General features: G+C 42.4%; 1 protein-coding gene across 7 annotated transcripts in view; it reads right to left on the reverse strand.

Moving 5' to 3' along the window:
* Positions 1-22,339, reverse strand: part of RBMS1 (RNA binding motif single stranded interacting protein 1) — a 149,280-nt gene that overhangs the window by 86,960 nt on the left and 39,981 nt on the right. Inside the window, exon 1 of one of the 7 annotated variants that reach the window (XM_069781226.1) lies at positions 7,975-8,171. The exons of 4 other annotated variants lie outside the window; for them this stretch is intronic. In XM_069781226.1, coding sequence (XP_069637327.1) covers positions 7,975-8,037 — 63 coding nt within the window. In that variant the 5' untranslated portion in view covers positions 8,038-8,171. Of the gene's footprint in view, positions 1-7,369; positions 7,646-7,974; positions 8,172-22,339 lie in introns of those variants that run through there. 2 more of the 7 variants (XM_069781225.1, XM_069781228.1) reach the window with 2 other exon arrangements.

The following is a 22,339-nucleotide window of genomic DNA, read 5'->3' on the forward strand; positions in this document are numbered from 1 at the left end:
TCTTCTTGAACTCATCTGGAAGACAGACCACTAAACACTTCAAAGGATCTCGTCCTGCTGGCGGTTGCTTTCATACCGGACAGAAATCTGTGGAACTGTGTGCCTGGCTCTGCCGACGCCCAGGTTTATCTGGTGCGGGTGCTGCCTTCCCCAGCTCGCAGGAGGCACGTTCCTGGCCACGCGATGCGTTCACAGATGCATGGCACACCCACGCCATCCCTCCTCTCCCACAGCACAGCCACAGTGGGCCAACTTAACACAAATTTGTACTGTATGTTGTTACTTCTACACTACATACTTTCAGGATTTTCATGTCATAATAGGTTATTTAAAACCTTAGCTAAGTTAATAGCTAAGTCAAAACAACAAACACATGCATGCAGCAATACAAATGGTTCAAAACAGATCACCATAGCCATCCTCAAAGGTGGGCACACAGACTACACAGCTGCCAGTCACCTGCAGCAGCTGGAATAACAGGCTGTGCCCCACTCCAACAGTAGCCTGGAGAAAAATCTGTTACACAACTGTTTAAAGCATCATTAGCAAATTATACATATAGGTAGAAGAGAAAGAAAAACACCACAAGACTTGAAATTCATCCATCATAGTATGAATCTCCTTTGCAACACACCAACCATCTGTTCAGCGCTTAGCTGAAGACCACTCCAAAGGCTGGGCAGGCGGCATTGCACCTGATGCCCAGGAGACATTACTACCTCCAAGCAGGAAAAAACAACCTATGGTCTGGTGAAAAAAGGCTGAACAAAAGAGGCATCACCAACTTCAAAATTGAAAAGAAACCTCTACCCCTTACCCTCCAAATGGGTGAAGTATAAAAGGAAATACAGAGCCTTAAATCAGAGTCTCTCCTCTGAACACAACCCAAGACAAGAGGGTTGCACAATGACCAGTCTCCCTGGGAAGGCTGGAGGTCATCTGCCACAGAGCTGCATACAAGGTAAATGAAACTTGCAGGTCCTGTACCACTGTTGGGGTTTTTTTTGTTTGGCTGGGGGTTTTTTTCCATTCCTCAGTTTTAAGAATTTTATATTTTTGTTTGTGTATTTGTAAACAAGGATTTGTGCTTGATTTTACCCTTGCCTACCTGGTGTTTTGAGTGACTTCAGATTGTTGCAGTGGCACAGGCACAACCTGATGATGTTCCTGTGGGTCAGACAAACCCTAAAAGAGGATTCTGAATCACCTCGGAGGAGTCAAGCATCTACGAACATTGCTTCAGATTGTCAAAGATAACTGGATACTCCTCCACCAAGCTGCAGCAGCCTTTCTGGGAGCTGGTAACACCTCAGGCATGAAAGAAGTGCCCTGCAGAAAAGCTCCCTGTAACACTCACCCAAACTCACACCTGAATCCTGGATATTTCACTCCCCAAGCACACTAAAATTGGAAGTGCCACACACGTACCTTGGATATTCTAAAGGACTGATTCTAACATAGTTATGCTGTAGTACCCAGATGACAGAATATATGAGCTGTAGTTAACCTAAGGAGTCATGTTTCCACTTTCTTGAAGAAAAGCACCATATGGTAGAGGAGATCCAGATATAAAAGAACAGAAAACAATAGAGGGTAAGGAAAGAAATAAAACCCATTCTCGTCTAAGTGGAAAAAACAGAAAAAACACTTAGAATAAGGTGTGAAAGTGCCATTGCCAATAAGAGACACTCTCAAGAAACAGAATCAATGATGAAATAAAAAGTTACATATATTTAGTTGTTGTAAAGAAGTATTTCATTTCACAAACAGGTGAATATCAGGCTAGACCAAGTCTGATGCTCACCTTGCCCTGCCATTTCTGCTGTTCTTCAACCAAGGAACCAAGGAAAATGAAGCCCACATGAGGCTCCCCAGAACAATACGTTATTTGTTTCCACTGCAACCTCACAAAGTTCTACAGTTCTACTGATCAAGTAAGTAAAAATCAAAACACCCACTCTATCTGACACATCATTTTTCTAAAGCAGAATACTTTAAACAAATAAGACACACACCAGTGATTTCCTAAAGTATTATGGTTAAGCAAACAACACTGCTTTTATGAGGACACATGAACAAAAAGGTATTATTATGTATTATACTATTATATGTTTGTACATATCTAATTATCAGCTTTTATTTTGCAACAGACCATATAGCTGATGTATCCTCACACTACATCATAAATTCAGAAAAAGACATCTTTGAAGTGTTGTAACTATATTTCTGTTTTGAAGAGCTTATAACACTTCAAACATTTGCTAGATATTTTTACACCAGTGCATCTCAGTGCTTGGGTCAGGCCTTAAAATTGGTATAAAGTTTTATTGTTAAAAAATCAATTTACATAATCTGTAATAAACGTTACTAAATTTAAACTGCTATAAACTAACTCAAGCTGACATGAACCTAGTTCATCTTGAATCTCTTTAAAGCAATCCCTCACCAGCATTCAATTACTTCAACTGCAGTTTTAAACTACTTTGTGTGTCAATACACAGCTGCTGCTACACTGCTTTAACTGCAGCCTCTTGAGGAAAACAGAGTTAAACCTGTGCTAATCACAATAACCAGCCCCTACAGCACATGATTTTTTTGTTGTGTGTATGTTTTCCCAAGTTGCTGGGTTAGTAGGCTTGTGCTTATCTAACCCACAGTTCCCCCCCTATTTCTCCTCTATTTGTAACTCATCCCTTCCCTTTCCTGTTGCATCAGGAAGCTGCAAATACAGTGGCTTCTGCAGGGCTGTTATAATTGCCACAGTACACTGTATTCTGAAACATATGCAAAATAACTAACAATTACTTCAACAAGGTTTCTGAAAGCATTTAAATGTGGTTCTGTTGGCTTTCTAGAAAACTTCTGACCAACACGTTTCATCCAAGATCAAAACACCTCCATGAACCTCTTCATTAGGACTACAACTTTATAAGCCTTCACAGTGTCCCCTAAGTAAGCTGTTTTAAAAATAATCTGATGTAGAAACAGAGAAAAACATTCATAAGAAGCCGGAAACAGAGCCATGAGGGAAAGCCAGTAAAAAAAGTTCCTGTTCTCCACTGACTTTTTTTGTTATACATCATCTCATGCAACAGGCAAAGATCAGTTTTAATGAAGACTTTAGAGACTTTAAAAAAAAAAAAAAAAAAAAAAGCAGACTGAAAGGGCTATCATGTCAAACGACCATTATTTTTATTTACTTGGTTGCAGCACTGTGCAGATGTTTTAGGAGCCATCTCAAACTCTCAGGAAAGGATTTTCCCCTCCCTTCCTTCCTTCCCCTCTCCTCCCTGTCAGTAATCCTAGTTTAAAGGATCTAACCCTTCTGAAATGTGTTAACTCAAGCAAATTTTTTTTAACAGTTGGAAGTTTCAGGAGAAAAAAAATGAACCCAAAACAAAACCGCAGATGTTCAAGACACAGACTTCTATTTTCCCTTCCACGTGAAGCTCAATGGCAAAGATGCATACTTTAAACAATGACGCTTCCAAAGAGATAAAAATATATTGTTCACCCTCTTAGAAATACTAAACAAAAACTTCAAATTGCTAAATACAGATAAGACAATCATATCGCTTTTCATAATCTATAACATCATGCCTGACAAGATAAGGTGCTTCCTTTTATTTCTTTCATTCACGTTTGTGTTACAAGTATAGAAACCCACTGACTGAGCAGTTTTGCTCCCTTGAGAATAAAGCAGAACTTCACAAACAATCTTATAGATGCACTTAAAAATTTAAAATAGCTGGTTCTTAATATAAGAGCCGAGTCTCGTTAAACCCAGGTAGACCTTTTAACATAGTATACAATGTAAAGGGAAATAGACTCAGCCAGTGCAATGATACAAAATGATGTAATTCTTACAGTTCTGAAAGAAACAAACAAAAATAAACTAATCCCATTTACTGGGGTAACCAAAGGTATCTGTTCATTCTTAGGCTCCTCAGCCTCCCCCCACAGCACCGTGTATACACACAAGAGGTATAATGTCAGATCGGTCTGGTCGCAGACTGCTCTATGGAGCTGCATGTTTTGAGTTATGACCATGCCCAGGTCTTACAAGTTTAATGAGGTTCCTTCTCACACACACAGACACCACACACAGCACCAACTGGGAAACTGAAAAATAATGTAGAATTACAGGTGTAGCTTCTTGATATGTTAAACCTATAGACAGAGTGAAAAGCTAACGTGCATTTTTAGCCTAAGACTGGCAAAAGCTTTCTTCATTTAACCATCATTAGAAACCCACCTGAATCTTTGACTTTTAACAAAACCCAACCTGCAAGGCACTTGATGTTAACAGAGCTGCACGAAAAGATTAATCAAAAGCTTTGTATGTCTCTCCTTACAGAGGCCAAACACCAAATCAGTGTTAAATTCCTCACGTGCAGCTACGCCCAGTTAATCTGCTCGAAAGCAGCAAACTATGTAAATCTCCTTACGCTGGCGAGATAAACATTACACTCATCAAAACCACTGTTACTGGGCAAAGCTGTTAAAAGGCACAGACACCCCGGGCTTCCTGAGCACCCGGGCTGTGGTACATGGGACCCCCCGCTCACCTCCATCCCAGGCCTCCAGAGCTGCTTCTGGCTTCCTCTTCGGGAAACCTGAGAGCAGAGAAACGGCCCTGCACAAAGCGATTTAAAATCCCTAATCAAATAGCTGCACTAGCTCTGTAGATTCAAGGAGCAGATGGTCGGAGAAAGCCTAATTTTCCATTTAAGATAATTTTACAGAGTGTAGAAATATTTACTTCGGAGGAGCGCCTCCCGATTTACATGAGAATAACAAAAGTGGGAGGAGGGACAGAGAATCAGCACATTTTCAGCACACACAAACTGAGAGCTAAGAAAGCCTTTATTAAGCAGGATATTGTATGTCATTTTGTTTCCTTTGCATTACGGATGCACACATGTGCATTCTTTACTAACAAGGTTACTTGAGCTGTGCAAAAACATTAGCTTACGCCTACCTTTTTCAGATAGGATGCAAGGCCATGAGCGTTCTGATAGGTTATTATTACAGATACTGTATGGCTTTCATTCTTTAACTAGACCTGAATCTGCATTTCAAGCCAATTCTCAGACGAGTTGCCACTCATTTAAGCAACATCTAACTTTTAAGCCTGATAGGAGTATTTTTTAATATGCCTGTCTGCCCATAACACAGGAAATCCTTTTGAAAATACAACTTCAGAGATCATATTTTAGTATTCTTACAAGCATTCTAAAAAAGAAAAAAAGATTAGGCACCACCCAATCGAATCTGACCTGAAACTGAGGATGTCGACTGGCTCCTACATGCCTGAGTTACACACTGAAATAGATACAGCAGATAACAAGCATAATGCTATAAGCACAGGTTCGTTTATAAAACAAAACATAGTTCTTTAGGAAAACAAAGGGAGAGTATGGGTAAAGCCCTGGACCTACTGTAGCTAACCGGTATTTTGCCAGTGTTCTAAACGAAGGCAGAATTTCACATTACACGTTACAGTGTCTTAAAAATAAATCAAGAGAGTATCGCCCTGCCTTTTACCAATAAGTCACTCACCTTTTCACCTGAATCTGTTACAGACTCTTAAAAATGAAACAGGAAAAGACTAACACTGAAGTGTTTTTACACTATTCTGATATCACAGTTAAAATACTAATAGAGACATACAAGCTACTCAAAAGATTTTAGTTTCATTTTTAAGTTACTTAAATTTTTTCAGCTTCATATACTACATGCTGTTAACATAGGAAATCTAGTTTCTCCTTTTAGAGATGATGGTAGACTACTTTTCCTATACTAACAGTACCTAGTGTCTCAGGCTAAAGCACAATTATAATTCAATTGTCTGAATATGGGTTACACAGAGCATGCAGAGACTTAATCTGGACTGTTCCTAATTATCAAGAGTTGAAAAATTAGGCTCGTAACACTCTTCGGCACTGTTTGACATCAGCTCACCCCTGCAGGTGAAGTCTGAGTGAAAGGGAGATCAGAAAGTCAATCTTTAAACGACCTTAGTCTACATGAATGAAGTTAATAGGAGCTTTCCATGGACTTAAACGGAGAAAGGCACAGGCCCTGGCTCCTTATGTAGGAAGTGTTTGAGCGGAGAATGGCTACACGCTAACAAAAGAAACCTTTGGTACCCAGGGTCTTAAGCCCACATAATACCCCCGCATTCATTTCTTTCTCTGCCTATTGGGAAAAAAAGGGTCTGTTTGTTTTTCTGATTCAGCCGGCCCTTTTAGCTCTTTGAATCTAAGGAGGGCCCTGTGAAAAGAAGAGCATCTTATCAGCCTGCTCCAGACCAGCAGGCGAACTCACATCCGCACACCAAACACAGCCCTGCCAGCAAAAGGCCTCACCGGCGCTGCCCTCTGCTCCTGCAAACGCCCCAACACCCTGGCACTGCAGCCCCAAGGGATCCCCCTTAATTAATGGTCCTTTCAGGTAGAGTAAGAAAATAGCATCTAATAAATTGGCTTCATTTACAAAGTATGCAGGAGCACCAGACAAGATCATCGGCGTGGGCGTATCCAGGGCATTTATTAAAAACAAACCCAAACCGGCACACACAATAAGCATGTTTTATTATGTATGGACTTGAACACTTCGACTACAAGATATAAAGATAACTCCACGCACTGTTAGGCAGCATCTGCAGAGTGCTGCCGAGATAACACACCAGTGATTCTTATCAAAAAGATATTTCTATAAAATAAGGGAGGAAGAGAAAGGAAATAGCGATTTTTGTCCAAGCTTCAAGAAAACACGAGAATCTAACTTTCACTGTCGCGCAGGTTAGCCACGCAGTCCACATGGCGTCCCAACAACGTGCCGAGACTTCAACATTTCAAAGCCCATTTCCCCATTATTTCTATGATAGCCTTCACCGTGCACGGCAGTGAGATCCGACCTGTTATTTCTGCCCTTAATGAATTCTGACCCCAAGCGAAATAGGACGACTCCCCCAGCATTGCGAACTGAACCCGTCAAATTACTTGTTTCAGCTGCTAAGAGCAGCAGACACGGAAGGATTTTTCCTCACCTGGAAAGAAGCCTGCCATAGTATTTTTGGCATGCTTTGTCAAGCCGGGAGCTTGTCAGTGACCTCTACTCCATTTACCCTCTGGCACACAAACACACAGCACACTTTCCGATGAACTTAAAAAGTGAGATTTTTTTTTTTTTAATCAAAGAATCAATGAAAAATAACACGCTTCACAGTAAATAATGTAACATTAACGCCAACGGGTAAAACCCGTAAAAAGCGCAGCCAAAGAGACAAGGGCCCAGCAAGGCTGTAACCCAACTATTTCAACTATTTCATTTCCAGCGACTAAACAAACAAACAAACAAATACCTCTTTCAGTACTGCTCCATAGATGCGAGTGCTCCGAGCTTATCGGAGCGATCTGTCTGCCCATGAAATGTCACAGGATTTCCCTTGTGCGCTTCGAGGCGGGGAGAAGGGGCAAGGCTGAAGCGCGGCGGAGGATTTTTGGAGGGCTGGCCGACAGAAACTACGCGCCGCGATCCTTTCGCTCATTTCACGCCGAGCGAAAAAACATCCAGCCCCGAGTTTCGCTTTGCGGCCCGTGTTGCAACACCGGGTCTTTTCTCACTTGTTGCCGAGCTCAGCAGCCGGCAGCCGACCGGCCCTCGGCGGCCGCCCCGGCCCGGTCGCGACGGTCACCCGGCGGAGGCCGCCCGGGCACTCGGCAAGGTCACACCGCTACTTTTTTTTTTTTTTTTTCTTTTGGGGGGGGTAGTAGGTGGTAAGAAGAAGAAAAAAAAAAAAAGAGTTTCTTTTGGTGAGTCCCAGCTCTCGAGAAGCTACCAGGCTGGAAGCTGCAACTCGGGCAAGTCGCCACCCCTCGCCCCACTCCTCCCGCAGCGCATCGCGGGGGGGAAGCGGGGGTGGGGGAGCCACCAACACGCCACACAGCCCCCCCCACCCGCTCTTACCTGCTTCCGATACGGGGTCCGGCTGCCGCCCGCCGCGCTGCTGTTGCTGCTGGGGAAGATCATCGCCCCGCCTGATCCCCGGCTCCCCCTCGGGATGGGGAGCAACTTTGGCGGCCGCCGGGCTGCGGCGCGGCGGGGCTGCAGGGCGCTCCCCGCCTCCGTGCCTTCCCCGCCGGCTGCGGCTCTTCGCTCCCCCCCCACCCCGGCCCCCCGCCCCGCCCCGCTCCGCTCCGCGCCGACCCTACCCCGCCGCGGCCGCCCAGCCTGCCATCAACGGGCTCCCATTGACCGCCGCCGGCTTCCCCAGCCCGGCCCAGCCGACCCCACCTCCCGCCGGGCCCCAACCACCGCCCAGAAAGGGGGAGGGAGGGCAGGAGGGAGCGAGCGAGCGAGAGCCGAGCCGCAGCGGGGAAGAGCGGAGCGGGCGGGGTGCCCGCGCCCCGCCCCCGTCCTGCGCGGAGCGGAGCGGGGCGCGGCGCCAGGGGAGGCGCGGAGCGGAGCGGGGCGGCGGCCCCCCCCCCCCCTCCCCGCGGCGCGAAATGGTTGCGCCTAAGCGGTGGGGCGGCGGGAATGCGCGGCACGCGGGGCCAGGCGCAAGCTGCGCCGGGCCCCGCGTGCCGCGCATTCCCGCCGCGCGCGGGGTTACTCCCCGGCCGATGCGGGGGCCGGTCAGAGCCCTCGTTAATGCCTCAGGGCAGTGTCGGGGAAGCTGGGCGGAATTCGGGGTTTCGTCATAAAAATTGGGCCTAGGAAATGTTCCAGTTCTCAGGCAACAAGACCGGGACGCACAGGGAAAAGGGGTTTCCACCTTCACTCGCCGTTCCTCTGCGCTTTTTACATTATTACATTTCCTTTACGTTACCCAGCGATGAGGGTAATCTAGTTTTTAAGGCGTCCGGAGTCATAGTTCTGCCAAGCCACTGAGTTTCTGGTTGGCGACGCTGCAGGAGACCTTCTGGTACAGACATGCATCATCAGGCACCTCTTGGTTTCTCTTCCTCTTTCTGGTAATACTGTGGCCCTAATCTCACACACGCAAACATGACAATGGGAAACAGCTGGGAAGAAACAAAAAATTGCCAGGTAGTTCGTTACTGGAAGGCCGAGTAACAGTGCCATCTGACAACACTAGTATCTACAAAAACCATAATCTTGAGTTGCTCAGTTCCCTAGAAATAATCACCAAGTATTTTGGTATCCTAATGCATTGCCACCACAGATCAGAGCCCATCTGAGTACAGCCAACAGTAAGAAAGCACTGTCACTTGGCAGAACTATATTCTGCACAACTTTCCGGTTTTTTCCTCTTTCAAGTCCTAAAATGGATCTCATTCAGTTTGGCCTTGATTTGATAACCCAAGTTTAAGGGCTGCTAGTACTGGACGAAAAGCACTGCAGCCACATGGTGATCGCTGCCATTGAAAAGTGTTTGATGGAATAAGTTTGTACCGGCAGTCTTTACGCCAGATCAGGTACTGTCTGTCTGTACTACCCTAACTTCATGCTGGATCACAGATAATTTGTATTCCCGCTGCTGGCATAAAGTTAGCACAGAGGCTTAAAGCTAGGAAAAATTCATATTGCCTGGTCTGGTTAAAGCTGTAGCCTCATGCCTGCTTTACAACAACATCAGCTGGCATCGCTGCTGAAAAAAAACAATGGTTCAGCAACTGATTCTGTGTTAAACCTTTTTTTTTCTCTCTCTGATCAGGTTAGTTTTCTTCCAGATCATTTCCCTTGTCTGGTTCAGCATGTGGCTGTGCTACTTCTTGTGCCAGTGTAATGGAGGAGGTAGCATGGGAGCAAAAATAGGCAGGGGCGAGAGGGTGGATGTGACTGCTTGTGTTGGCAGCAGTATCAGATTATATTGGCTTAATATGTTCATGTACCTGTGGCTTAATTTGATAGAAATGTAGCTGTGTGCTCATGCCTTCCCACGATGGACTACATACAGTAGGCGATCTGTGCTCCCGTCTTACTTAATACAGCCCCACGGTCACACATGACACAATCACATTGAGAGCCGAAACACTGTCTTAAAGCAGTACAAACTGTAACAGTGACAGGCTACTTCTCCCGCTCAAATCTGTATTCCCAAACAAAAAATAGGAACAATATTTTTCTGCACAGTGTTCCGGTCACCAAAAGGGTGACAAGGCTTACATCTGCTACGCCTACAGGAGGGCTTTGTTAGCTGGAGATGCACAGAGTGACCACACCTTCCCCTCGCGGGGAAAAGCTTTGCAAAACCCATCAATCATCCCTTGCTTCCTTCCCTCTCCTCTTCCTGCCCTATCCCCCAGGGAAGAGGCTGGAGGGATGTAAACACTGTATGCTCGACTGGGCCTATTCTCAGTCACTGTCATACCAGGGAAGGCACTCAAGAATATTCCGAAGCAGTATCTGAAATGCTGCCGTCTTGCCCTCTCTGCAGCCACATGTCCCAGAGCTTCCCGTGATTCGGACACAGATTTCACTCTCTTGGATTCACTGTGACACATTTCCCTCGGTTACCATTACTCTCTTTCCTAATGTATTAGGAAAACACACAACAACAAATATAATCCTGTAAACATCTACTAGACCACAATCAAATGGAGTCTGCTTATTTATTGTTGTTAAAGAAAAAAACATTACAGAATTTTTCTGGGAAGAAAACCTTGATGTCCTATCCTAAGTGCTAATCTACCTATCAACATTTTCTGTTCTTTTTAAATGGCTTGAGTAATCTGTCTCCACTTTTGTCTGAAACAAGGCAATAGCTGCCTTCCAATACCCATGACGAGGTTATCAAGAATACAGAGCCAGACTCCTTACAGCAGTCTGGAGGGAAGGGGACAGCAGACCTGAATTGAAACAAGAGTTTCTGACTGGACATAAGGACAGCCACGCATTGCCCAGAGAGGCTGCCCACTCTCCATCCTTGAACATTTTCGAGACCAGACTGCGTACAGCCCTAAGCAACCTGACCTGATCTCTTTGCTGATGCTGCTTTGGGCTGGAGGTTGGACTAGAGATCCCCCGAGGTCCCTTCCAACCTGAAGCTATGCTCATATGAAAAAACTGTTTTGTTCTTACTCCAGAACATAGGCAAAATGATTTCTGTGTAAAACCCTGTATCTGAGATTAAGTTGATAAGGCTCGAGGTAATTCCCTGGACTTTTCAGTACATGTACAGCGATATATCAGTTCAAGACACTGATAACAGTTCCCCTACATATTTTCTGGGATGCAAGAAGCATGCCTTGTTTTCAAAGAACAGACTCAGTCTTATTTAGCAATCCCAAAACTGAGACACCTAATCTAGAAAATGTATACAGATGTGATAATTTAAATCCTATTTTCAAGGACTTTATTATTAACTGTGTTACAATGGGTGTGAACAGACTTGCAGGTAGCCAGGCATCTTGCTGCCTACAGCTATAAATGAGCAATTCATTTTGATCCTGAGGGAAAAAGGTGACCATAGAGTCTAAGAAAATCTAATTGTCTGTATAAATTATGTTCACAGCTTCTTTAAATTACCCAGAGTTGCTTATTCACAAATAAGGAAAACTTGCTGAGCAGATCTGGTGCATTTTGGAGCTACAATGTTGTAATTACATGTTGTCGTGGTTTAACCCCAGCCAGCAACTAAGCACCACGCAGCCACTCACTCACTCCCCCCCCATCCAGTGGGATGGGGGAGAAAATCAGGAAAAGAAGTAAAACTCGTGGGTTGAGATAAGAACGGTTTAATAGAACAGAAAAGAAGAAACTAATAATGATAATGATAACACTAATAAAATGACAACAGTAGTAATAAAAGGATTGAAATGTACAAATGATGCGCAGGGCAATTGCTCACCACCTGCCGACCGACACCCAGCCAGTCCCCGAGCGGCGAATCCCTGCCCCCCCCCACTTCCCAGTTCCTAAACTAGATGGGACGTCCCATGGTATGGAATACACCGTTGGCCAGTTTGGGTCAGGTGCCCTGGTTGGGCATGAGAAGCTGAAAAATCCTTGACTATAGTCTAAACACTACTGAGCAACAACTGAAAACATCAGTGTTATCAACATTCTTCTCATACTGAACTCAAAACACAGCACTGTACCAGCTACTAGGAAGACAGTTAACCCTATCCCAGCTGAAACCAGGACAATGTTCTGTTTTGTTGGAGGGGAGGGGGAGGTTATGTACAGTTCAGAAATTTAGGTTTGCAGAGAGACCAGGTAAGTACAGAAAGAAAGATTTCTCTGCAAACCTGGAGACAACTGGAAGTCCTCAAGAATCTTTCCAGTCATGTTTCTCAATCTTAATGAATAGTAGACTGGCAAAAACAAGCCACTATTTTAAAAACAGCTCTACACATTTAAGCTGCTACTTTACCATTTCTGTTCTAAATCAAATCCATGACTTCCCTTATTTATCTCAAAATTCAACCAAAGTAGCTATTTCCCCTCAGGGCATTCAGTACCTCTGTAGGACAGATGGTCCCTCAGCCCTGGATCTGCTTTAAAAAGGAAACTTTCAGTCTGTTGCAAAACCCTGTGAGTCCAGATTGGATATTACAACCCTGCTCTCCTGGCTACTTCAGGGCCTCCTGAAGAGCCATTAGTGGAGGAGTGATTGTGGGCACCTCCTTTCCCCACCTTGATGGGACCTAGAAGACCTATGGGCTTTCCACCACAACACTCACTTGCTTGAGGATCCATCCTCTCATCACACCCAGCCATATGTAAAAAGATAGAAACCAGAGTAGGCAGGAGGCTGAGCCACAGCAATGCAAAAATACTTTGAAAAGCCCTATGCAAGCCAAGTAAACAGTATGCAGGGCTGAACTTTGAGAGGTATTAAGCATTTCCTGAAAAGTGTTAATAATGGCGTATAGGAAGCTAACTATCAAACAGAAGCAGATTTTTAATCATAGGCTTAGATTCATCTATTCAGAACTGAAAGCAAGAAAAACATTTATAATAGCTACAAGAATAAAGTAAACTTCATTACATGGGAAGATCCTATAGAGATAAATAATCTCATAATTAATCATTTTTATTATTATTTCAGTATTCCCAGTAGGCCGGTACTGAAAAAAAAAAAAAATCTGTATCTTGCTAAGTGAGGATGAGAAGGAAAGGTCAGTAGAAATGGGACACAGTAATGCCATGAACATGCAAAACACTTTCTATATAAAAACTTCTGTAAATTTTCTTTTTTTTTTTTTTTTAGAAAAAGTCAATTATTAAGAAACAATGACTTCTGCAGAAGTATATGATCTACCAAGAATGAGCTCTTGCACACACAATGAGAAACCGTTCTTTAAGAATGCTGTCTTCAAAATAATCACAGTAATATATTCAACAATAAGAAAAGAATCTCCATAATGTTCACAACCAAAAGGGGAAGACAAATAATCTTTTCCAGCTGTACCATTTCAAATATTGGTACCAAGATACCAAGTTACTTATATCTAGATTAGAATACAAAAAATAAATGCCATTTTATCACTCATTATAAAATACCCGTGCACAGTCACTGTTACAGATTTCTTTTGATTTGAACCCATCAGCTCATTCTCTCTGGGAACGCTCCAACCTGTCACTGATTTTCCTATCACCTCTACTGTGGAGTTTTTTTTCCCTTAAATCCAACAGCTCTTTGTGGAAAAAAAGAGCAGTCCTCTGCTCCCTTCAGCGCTCACAGAATGCCTCTGCTGTGGCCACTGGGTTTATGCCTCCCATGACATGTTTTGACTCCTTTTCATTTTAGCTTGCAGTTCATTCCTTACATGCTTCCTTAAATGTTCTTGGAAGGACACTTTATAAATTGCACAATTATAAGTAATTGTTGCCATTCCTTCACTGATGACTGGTGTTAAGAATATGAACATAGAGAGCAACACAATCTCTTGTTAATGTCATGCCAGCATTTTATATTATTGAATGCATTATTTATTCTTTGAAAGCCATGACAACATACTTCCTTGTAGAAGTATTTCCACTGTCAAACAAACACCCCCCTCGTAAACATACACTGTATATTCTGGGAAGCACAAGTATGAAACAGAATTACTGTAAAGGATTACTACGTAACAGGAATTTAAGGAGGCTGCTCATAATCGGTAATTAAAACACAGGACAAAATCCAATCTTGATTTGTGGAATTAACTAAAATGGCTCTAAAAGAGCTGAATTCTGCCATTGGCTTGATAATGTTGCCAGGCACTTGTTTGAAACTATAAAGCAGTCAAAGTCTGTAAACAGTTGCCAGATTTATTGTAGAACAAAATAATGAAGTCTGTCTGAAATGACAAAGTATATTGTTTTTTCTGCTTTGTTATTAAGTATGTAGGAAGTTGTTCATCATTATATTAAAAGATATTTATGTTTTAAGTGAGACTACTAAGAAGAGCTCACTGTTTTGACACGCTTTCTTGACTGTGTATTTTTTACATTTTGTGCAGTATAAATTTCTGGAACAGTAGAAGAAGAAAGTGAAAATATTTGCTAAGTATTTTCTAGGAAACAATGATTCTATGCAGCTATTTGATTTTTTATATATTTTACATTTCTACATTTTAATACAAATATTAATAAAAGATGAAGCAAAATCTGCAAATACACAAATATTTTTTCTAAAACTTCAGAACTAGTATGGTTCTAAAGTAGGGTTATATCTGCTGGTTTTCCAACAGAAAAGAGGCTCTTTCTAGCCACTATTTGTTCAATTTTGGTGTGCTGGATTTTCTTGGATGAAATTTTTCATTGTGTGAGCCAGGCTTGAATGGTTACTATTTTACTAGAATCTTAGAAATAAGAAAGAAAAGACATGAAAAGAATCCTACAATTAAGATATGTTTAAAGATTGAGAACAGTTAATGACACTGAAAAGATAAATCACTGGGCAGTGGTTAGAGTGGAAGGTCTGACTGAAAATCAGCCAGACAAAAATTTTATTCCTTTGTGTGTTGTTTTCTTGGTATCCGAGTCCATGAAATAGCTTCAGATTTGTCAGTGCTCTGTGGTTATGGGGAAAAAAAAAAATCAGACCCTTACCTGGTCTTTCCACATCTATAAAAGAGGATGTATACCTTGAAGCCTTGAATGAAACATGCACTATTTGCATTATAAGCAAATTTTGTACTACAGCAATGAGGAGCAGGCTGGAGTCGCAACACACACTATATCCAAAATGGCGCATCATGGAAAAAGAGGAAAAAGACAGAAAAAGTCACTTAAAATATGATATGCCAAATAAAGATGGAGTTATTGTCACTAGTGCAAAACCAGGCTTGCACACGCAAGCGATGGGCTTGAAGAATACCTGAGGAAAAACCAGACCAGATACTGCTCTGCAAAACTCAGCTGCAGACAGCCGTCACACAGGCGGGGTGACAAGCCAGACTGGAGATCGTGTACAGTAGGTGTATACGTGTGGATATCTTGGAACAAAACCACAAAACATGGCTCTTTCCAAGCAACCTTGTTGTCCTAAGATGACTCCTCTTGCCTTTTTTTTTTTCTTTCCCTGGAACGAAGTCCTGTTGTGTTTGTTCGACAAATACTAGTGGTCAAGCGAAGAACTGACAGCTCTACCTGCTGACAAGCACTGTGCAAATTTTTCCTGTCCTCACACACATCCCTGTCAATTAACCTCATTTCTGACCTGCAAATGTCTTTACAGTGCTCAAACTCCCCTGAGTACACTGACAACACTGTACTGGCTCTCTGGCGTCCATTTACATCATTTCAGTTGGAGTGTGAGAAACTAATTTCCATATAGATTTCAAAGGGGCATATAAATTTTATCTGTTTCAAAATTATAGCCTTTACCCACCAAGTTTGTTTTATAATCACATATAAACAGAAAGGCATTTGTTTATAATACACAATCTGATTACAATGACCTAATTCAGAGTACGAAGGGAAGAAACAAGATCATGTGGCAGAAGTTAAGCAAATATTCAATAATGAGTCTGAATCTTATCTCATTTTCAAGATCTTTAAAACAAAAGTATCCACATAAAACTTTATAGAATTGTTCCTGAAGTACCTGATGTAGCTTACATGTCTGACAGGCATTATGGGTTTCAGTCTGCCAAAGAAGCTATAAAGTGGTTTTTTCCGCCTAGAAAGGCAGGCTCTACCCCTCTGAGTTTTGAAATTGCACACTTGTTGCATTTGTAGCACCCACCCAACACCAATATAACACAGAACAAAATGATCAGCCGACGTATCTTCCGAATAAGAAAACGCTTCGTCCCGCGTGAAGTCAGCACTCACAACCGTCATCCGCCCGGCGGTGACGGCAGTGACAGACCTCCGCCAGCCCGGCACTCGGCAGCCGCAGCGGAAGGTTCCCCGCGCCTCGTCATCCTCTGCAGCCTGCAGAGCCCACTCTCGGGGGTGAGAGAAGGATGCAGCTCCCGCGGAAGCAGCCTTTCCCTGGAGGGCTACAGGATCCTATACCTGACCGTATAGGATGTGGCTGATGCACCGCAGATACAGGATGTGGCTGATGCACCACAGACAGGTGAAAAGCAGGAGCAGAGCACCGAAGCCATCTTCTGACGCACTGCACAGCCATCGGCTGCAAACAGGTTTTTTCGCCACTTCCACTCTGAACTAAACCAGCAACAAACTTCACTGCTATCCCAAGTCTGTGTCTTCACCTTCATCATTTCGGTTCCTGTAATTTTAAATTCAGAGATGATCTGAATATTTATGTTCAGTAATCAGTAAATTAATCAAGATGGCTAGGACAATTTATTTCAGGGAGTAATTCACAGAGTTATTTACTAATTGTTCTATACTAAGTGTCATGGGCTGGCAGCAGCACAAACTGTGGTGGGAAAATATTTCATTGCATCATAATTAAGTTTTTATTTAGGTAAATAGATTCTTAAAGTTGTTTTCAACACATTCGCTCAAGTTGGATTCAAAGTATCTATCAGATACTGCACAATCGTATTTCACAGGTCTGTTCACCAATATCAAGGCACATAAATCAAAGATAAAACCTGGAATGAAATCCTGGCCTGGTCAATAGGAGCTCTACCAGCGGGTCCCAGATTTCACCCAGAATGAAAGCACTTACACTGTGCTTTTGCGATGTACTGAGTGCATTTAACCACTCAGGGACGCTGAAAAGGAGGAAATCTTCTGCTCTTTTCCCCCTTCCTGCTCTGAGCTTCATGGTTTCGAGCCCTTTGCTTGACCCTGTTTCTTTTGCTTGCTGATTCAACTCACTAACGGAGCAGAAAACTTTCCACTTTTCTTTCTGCCATGACAGCTGGGTCACCGAGGTGTCCAGCAAGACCATCACAAGTTAAGTGGCAGGAGCACACAGCTGGGAGAAGGCAAGGTGGGAAAGGAAAGGTGTGTGTGTCCCCGTGGGAGGAGGTGCTGCCGGCTGGGTGGCTTCTTTCGGTCTAGGGCTCCCTCATGGAATTTTACTCAGAACATTTTTCACTGGCGACCATTTTTTTAACCATATATTTCCAGTCAGAGTCCAGAAAAGTGAGGTTATTGCAACAACCAGACCCCAGCCATTTTGTGCAGATGGACTGCAACAGAGTTGGGTGAGCGAGTTCGGATAACACAAGAATTAGGTTGAACTTTCACCCCTAGTTCCAGCATTCTTTGAAGTTCTTCACTGCCTTGGCAACTCCTTCCCCTATCTTCCACTACTGCAATTTCTGTCAGAGGCTCTGCATAGCCAGGATTTTCTCCACTCTGGGATCTTCAAAAAGAATTTTGCACTAAGCTCCCCAGGCACCAGATCTTCACAACGTTTCAGTGCTTGCAGTACAACTTGCTGCACTTATTTCTGAGCAGAGCGAAACTCCCAGCAGTGTTTGCTGAACGGGGCTCTAAGACAAAAAGGATTTCAGCAAATGGCTATGGGAACCTTCTAGGACTACTTACTAGGAGGAAACAGATTATCTTCTTCTAGCGCGAAGCAAATTTGGATAATTTTCCCTACAGTATTTTAACATGAATCTATGTGAACATGTGCCCTTGCATGCACATCAGGTTTTCGCTACCCATTCATCAAAACTACCAAATAAACAACTTCAGGACCTGATCCAGTTGTCCCCTAACGTAATCCAGAAGTACATAATAAGGATAACGGGGTACTTTCATTATATTGCTTTTGACCCCAAGACACAATTTAGCCTTCGCTATTCTAAAGGTCATTGAAAAGTTTTCACGTGAATATTTGTTTACATAATTATAAATGGAGCTTTGTTGTATTTTTCACAGTTATCAGTCAGATATATTATTTAACCTGATTGGCTGAACTCCAGTCCAAAATACCATCAAACTATATTTGGTGAAGCACACACAAAATTGTGTTTGGACAAACAGATGGATTTTTGAGACCCACAGATGACATTGCTGCACAACACAGGCTTAGGTACTCTAGGAGCAAGGAGAGGTTAATGGCTTGGAAAGGCAAACATGCTTGCTTCTTGTACCTTCATTGTAACCAGTTACTTTACAGCAGACAGTCTCATTACTATAAATTGCAACTAGAGGCATTTTTGCCTTGCAAAGGAATTCATAAAAACATGTCAGATCATGTCAGCTGAGATGTTATATAAATCACATTCTGCACAAAGTGAAAAAATACATTTTGCATCCAAGAAATTTCAGATTGTTTTCTGAGTAGAGCCCACTATTTCACAACTCAAGAAGAATTTTTATCAGAATTACAGACACCATTTAAAAGACATGAAAAGAAAGTTGAAAATCTAAATATGCCTAAATGCTTCCATTTTAATCCCCTTGTTAATTATATTTCCACTAAAGTTGCTACTTCATTCCACAGAAGGGTTGTTCCCAACACTGCCTCAGACCATTTAAGCATACGCATTTACTTCTGCGCTTGCATGTATGCGATCTAGTGACGTTACCTGGAGAAAAAGGAGCATTCTTTGATTCTAAATCAACTACAAACGTACTGACAAGAGGTATGAGTAAAGAAAAATCCTCATGTTGCAATACTAATTTCAACTGCAGGCTCCTAAAAAGAGTCGCTTAAACCTGTGAAAACTACTAACTTTTTTGACATTACTAGGTCTTTAGCTTTTTTTCATCTACTTCAGTATTCGGTAACTTGGGAAAGAATAAACCCTTTTTCCTAGCGACAACATACAATATGATGGTTCATGTGAGTAAATCATGTAGGCACATGATTTTGTAGGAACTAGGCCAGAGTGAAAAACAGCCAGAGAGCTGTATTAATCCCTTGGTGACTATATTCAGTGGGCTATGCATTGGCTACACCAGCAGATTCGACCAAACTGTTCTTACTCACAGAATGGGAAAGATAAATAGGAGAAGCTAAAACTTTGAGATATAAATTACTTAAGCTGCAAAATAAAGTCCAACCTGAACCTTCATTAAAAAAATTTAAACAATAAATTACATATTTTGTATCAAAACACATAAAACTGGCCACAAATCCATTCGAACAGAATCACACAAAACAAGTAACTCATGTTAAGCTTCCTTACTGTAGTTTTAACTAGTGTCATTGTAGAATACAGAAAAAAATCTGTTTATTTTCCTTAAAAAAATCAGGTTAACTCTTTGAAATGTCACCAATGTAGACAACCTTTATTTTTTTTTACAAAACAAAAGGCAGTTTTAAATTAACTAAAAGGTTAGCTCTAGAATGTATTAGCATAACATTTCCATTTAAAATAATACATTCTCTTATAATCTATATTTTAGGTTCCACAGCTACAGTTGGTTTAAATGCTTAAAACTGTCTAATTACTGATTTTCTATTACGTTTGGCTGATACAATTCAAGAATTGCATCAAAACTGTGCTAGAACTCCTTTATTAAAATGTTAAAACAGCCAGGCAATGTGCTCTCATTAACTACCAGCTACTTTTTGATTGTCAGTGTCAATTGCCTGCTAGGCAGCTCACCCGACAATGGAAATTATTTTATGATACCTACCTGTGAATCTTAGTTTGTGCTGGACTACTAGACTGCTCCTTACTCCTTTCAAGAACTGTAAACTATAAGGTAAACATACTGAAAAGGGAGAAAAAAAAAAAAAAGTCACGCCTTTTCATGCTGAGAAACTCCAGGCTTCAGATGATGCATAGTACTTAATGCTATTTACTGTACCACTGTAATTATTTGGTAGCTGATCAAGCCAATAAACACACCATTTGGCAGAGTGGGTACTTGTAGTGAGTAGATGTGAGCTCCTTTTTTTTTTTTTTCAGAGACTTAGCTACTCCTTTCGTATCAGATCTGATTTAAGAGATGTCTCTCCCCGCCACAGCATTCCCTCTCCACATCCATGCCAGCCACTTATTCCACCCTTCGGAGCAGACATTACCACACTTTTTAGCTGGATTGAATCAACTGTTCGTGCGGGTGTGCTATGAAGTGGAAAAGTAAACTGATACAGTCTAAATCTACAGATAAATATGTATTTTCCCTAATGGGTTGATTTCCCAGTTCTGATGTAAGGAGCAGCTGTAACACGTAACAGGCTTGGCAAGAGCGGGGCACAGAGGCAGGAACTTCTAAATCCCACCCAACTACGGAGGGAACAGCAATGTCCAGATGCAGCCTGACTGCACAGCCCTGACCAGACTCAAAACTGAAAGCAAGCAGCTACTCAGGGTTTTATGTAGCTGCACATAAAATATTTTCATTTCGAGAGATACTTGCAAACACAGAATGTCCATAGTTTTGTCTTAAGATCTCAACTAAACTTGCAAATGAAATCATCTTTGTTTAAAACCATACTTTAGGGAAAGCCACTGCAAAATACTATATGCTGGGAACAAATTAATGAAGCTCCACAAAGAAAAGGAAACTGGTGTGATTTATCCATCTGAGTATCAGTGGTTTAAAAACAAAGTGGAGATGTTGTGCATTTAACAAAAAGTTTAACTTCACAAATTTCCTCATGTGTACAGCAAATCTTTCTTTAAAAGCTGAAATCATGGTTACAGTAACTTCCTATTCAGTCATTTCCTTAATTAAACCATTGAACTTTAATGTGAAATACAGCCATTACAAAACCAGAAAGGAATCTGAACAATAACAATCCAGTCAAATGGGCAGCGCAATAACCAACAGTGATGTCAAGAACACTAGCTGATATTTTTTGGTCTGAATCAATTATGCTGTGATTCCCTGAGATACTAAATCAAGTTTGGGGAAACTCTGTACTGGATCAAAGCTGCACTAGCCACATGATGTGATGCAGTGAATACTCAGCACAAATGGGCTCTCCTTGGTAAAAGTTATTTAAAAAACAAACTGTATGACATATTTTTTCCGAATTTTTGAAAGATGACAATTTTAGTCCAGCGACACGTACGCCTCGTCATAGTCTCACACATCTGTACTGCTCCGTAACTGAAGATTACCCAGACAGACGCATTTTTTAGTCCCTTTTTGTCTCCTTTCTGCTCCAACATCGCAGTCCCCAGTGGTGCACAAAATGTCGGTGCTCTCATTTTGAGCAGGCTCTTTCCCTTGGACAGTCACTGCATTCACGCCTGTCTTTGCCTCCCACAAATGATCCAACCACCCAAAAAAGCCAAGACCTTGGAGGACGCTGGTCACCACTGCTCAACCCAGAGCAGCATCTGCTGCACCGGAGACAGTGAGCGAGTTCCCTTAGCGATGCCAGAAACCCCACCTGGCTCAGGAGCTGGTGATACACTGCCTGCATTTAGCAGAGAAAGAGGGCACCAGTGCAGGAAGGCTGCTAGGAGCTCCGGGCGGGCTGCAGGTACTGCTCCACCCCTACCGTCATAAGCCCTGCACTGTGCACTCTGCCGCAGCAGCAGCAATGCAGCTCACATGTGCTCGTACCTGACTTGGATCATGTTTGCACAGCCAAGCGGTCCCACAGGGCACAGACTGGCATTAGTGATCATGGGACCACAGTATCAGGTTTTGATACTATTAGCTCTTTTCCGTTGCCCAGACAGTAATAATTTTGGGGGTCTCTAGTTACACAGCCAGCTCACGCTCTGGGTAGGTGTGAAGAGTCACAGAGTCACTGCAGGAAAGGGCATAATCTGTTTTTCAGGCTGGTTTAGGGTGCTGGGACATAGTGTCTTCCTGAAGCTGCAAGGTCGCTAGCAGATCAAAACTGACAGCACCTTAGTTTTTGAGGGATCAGTAGGTCACTAAAAAATGAGTAAAAAAGGAGTTTACAGAACAAATGCTATCAAAATTCTGGTGCCTGCTATCTAGGCTATAGATAGTCTTACATAAATTCTTCCATTTGATCAGGATATTTTTGATTGGTATAATCAAAGATTTTGCAAAACAATTGAAAATACATATACACTGACTTCTTTTTTTTTTGGTCTTACATATTTCACAC

Source organism: Haliaeetus albicilla, chromosome 4 (genome assembly GCF_947461875.1).
Source record: "Haliaeetus albicilla chromosome 4, bHalAlb1.1, whole genome shotgun sequence".
Lineage (NCBI taxonomy): Eukaryota > Metazoa > Chordata > Aves > Accipitriformes > Accipitridae > Haliaeetus > Haliaeetus albicilla.